Here is a 2,500-nt window from a genome sequence, read left to right as displayed (position 1 = left end):
GAAAAAAGCAACGTACTTGCATTACGCATGTAAATCTATTGAAAAACATTTAAGTATGTGAACAGATAACTATGTAGACCATTCACATGATATGATCTGAAATTATGTAACCAGATAGTCATAAGTACCGTTCGTTTGAAACAACTAAAAATGGGTAAATGATCCTTCTTTCATACATTCTCACAATAACAGCAAAATGTAATGTTCACTAAATTGCGCAAAGCATGCAAATGAAACATGTGTCGACGTTCAATCAGAACACATGATTCCTTCCATTAGTATAAAGTCTACCGTGATGTACATGCATATACACAATCCTTTCAAAAGAATATTAGGTAGGTTACTGAAAGGAGTGTTTTGAACCTGACATTTATTAGGTGATTAACTATCATAACAATGACGAATAACATACTACTCAAACTATTTGATAGAGTTAAGGCTTCAAACCCACTTAAGTGATAACCAATCACAATAATGGTTAACAACATATCATTAAAAACTCTCAAATTTAGTTCAGTTCCAGTCATGTAAGTGATAAATATTCACAATAATGACGATAATAACCGTATACACACACATTCAAAGATTCAAAGCGCCATGGGTGCACTCTTTACATCATAACACTTGGGTAATACGCCCATCATGACAGTTATTTAAAGCCAATTTATACGATTTAACACACCAGTAGAATCACTGTGATCGAGTGGTACGGATTCCGGTTCGTGACACGAAGATCCGGGGTTCGATTCCTACCTTCGCCAGATGAGTCCCAAAAGGACGAAACCGGTCGTAAAGTGGAATTTTTCTGGTGTGTTATTCTTTATTGATTTACTATGTGTGTGTGTGTGTATATATATATATATATATATATATATATATATATATATATATATATATATATATATATATATATATATATATATATATATATATGTAAATTAAACCAAAGCCTGGAAGCTTTTTCACTGTTCTAAATTGTCCAACTCATTTATTTTTTCAAATTATATATATATTCATATGCCTTTGTCGTTTACCTCCATTACATTAAAAAAAGTATGTTTAAATTTTATCTTTCGGGAACCGGCGCTAGGAACCACAAATTACTCCGAATTGCTGAGAATGATGTTTGATCTCTAGAATTAGGCACATGTGTCACCAAACTCAGAACTAGATTTGTTCGATACAGGTGACAAACGCCTACAGTGGATTTACGACATTGCTGACTGGTTTCGAACCTCTGGGCATACAATCAGCGACCATAGCCTAGTGGTTAGGGTGTCCGCATATAAAGCGGGAGGCCCGGGTTCGAATCCCCGTGGAGGCTGGAAGCTTTCTTACTGTTCTAAATATTCCAACTGATTACGTTCTCAGTTATAAATATACATATATATATATATATATATATATATATACACATATGTATATATATTAATAGAGAAAACCAGAGAAATAAGATATGACTCATAATTGACAAATAAGGAGTAAGTTTTAGAAAATATATTGGAGTTTTCGGTCCCCCTGGGACCTTCGTCAGCAATACTTGGCAGTCGAATGAAAAGTACAAAATGTGACTCAATGAAAGTATGACATTAGATAAGTGTAAGTTGCAATGATGGAATTAAAACTAAATAAACCATGACTATACAGGGAGCGGATTAAGGAGCAAAGAAAGGATTACATATGCTTGTTGAACTGATAGTTGTTAAGGGGTCCCAAGTCTTTGTTGAGGCCGGTGATGTGAGACTTAATACGAAAGATCCAATCGATTTCTTTACGTTTACGTTAAATAGTTGATTTGAAGTTCGAGGCAATTAAAATACATTTTAGGTTTTTTAGAGAATGACTATTATATCATGTATATATATATATATATATATATATATATATGTTTATATATATATATATGTTTATATATATATATATATATATGTTTATATATATATGTTTATATATATATATATATATATATTTATATACATATATATATATATATATATACACATATATATATATATATACACACATATATATATATATATATATATATATATATACGGTTATATTCGTCATTATTGTTAATATTTATCACGATCAATACGTATGAAATACATGATATTATGTTTTTTAATCTGAGCATGAATACTGGGACGATCTATTGCTCGAACATTTATTATGAAAGTTAGGTTTTATCAACATTTCATGTTGCTGATAGCAAGAACTATTTGTTGATGGAATTCTACCCACTTGGGGATGATATATATATATATATATATATATAAACCTTGTAATGCTATACGAATAATAATTTTAGTGTACATACAGTGTCCACAAACGCGTTTGAGTAGCAAATATATGTTCAGGAAGAGCCGTCAAGTTGTTTTGATTAAGTAACCTGAAAAGAACCAAGAATCATGTTTTGCATGTGACAATGATTGAAAGTGGAAAGTATTTAACTCTATGATATGTTTCTTTCTTTTTTATAAATGGGTGTTTAGTGAAT

At 30.7% G+C, this 2,500-nt stretch overlaps 2 protein-coding genes across 3 annotated transcripts in view; one reads left to right on the top strand and one right to left on the bottom strand.

Moving 5' to 3' along the window:
• Positions 1–2,500, top strand: part of LOC139982960 (uncharacterized) — a 499,934-nt gene that overhangs the window by 160,962 nt on the left and 336,472 nt on the right. The window lies entirely within an intron of this gene.
• The window catches only part of LOC139982962 (uncharacterized), a 24,435-nt gene that overhangs the window by 9,922 nt on the left and 12,013 nt on the right, over positions 1–2,500 (bottom strand). Inside the window, exon 7 of one of the 2 annotated variants that reach the window (XM_071996206.1) lies at positions 2,321–2,392. The exons of the other annotated variant lie outside the window; for it this stretch is intronic. Within the exon in view, the coding sequence (XP_071852307.1) occupies positions 2,321–2,392 (72 nt within the window). The remainder of the gene's footprint in view (positions 1–2,320; positions 2,393–2,500) is intronic. 2 annotated transcript variants of the gene reach the window in all.

The sequence above is a fragment of the Apostichopus japonicus genome, chromosome 16 (assembly GCF_037975245.1).
Source record: "Apostichopus japonicus isolate 1M-3 chromosome 16, ASM3797524v1, whole genome shotgun sequence".
NCBI lineage: Eukaryota > Metazoa > Echinodermata > Holothuroidea > Aspidochirotida > Stichopodidae > Apostichopus > Apostichopus japonicus.
Note: the sequence above shows the minus strand (reverse complement) of the source record. Positions and strands in the feature narration are given on the sequence as shown.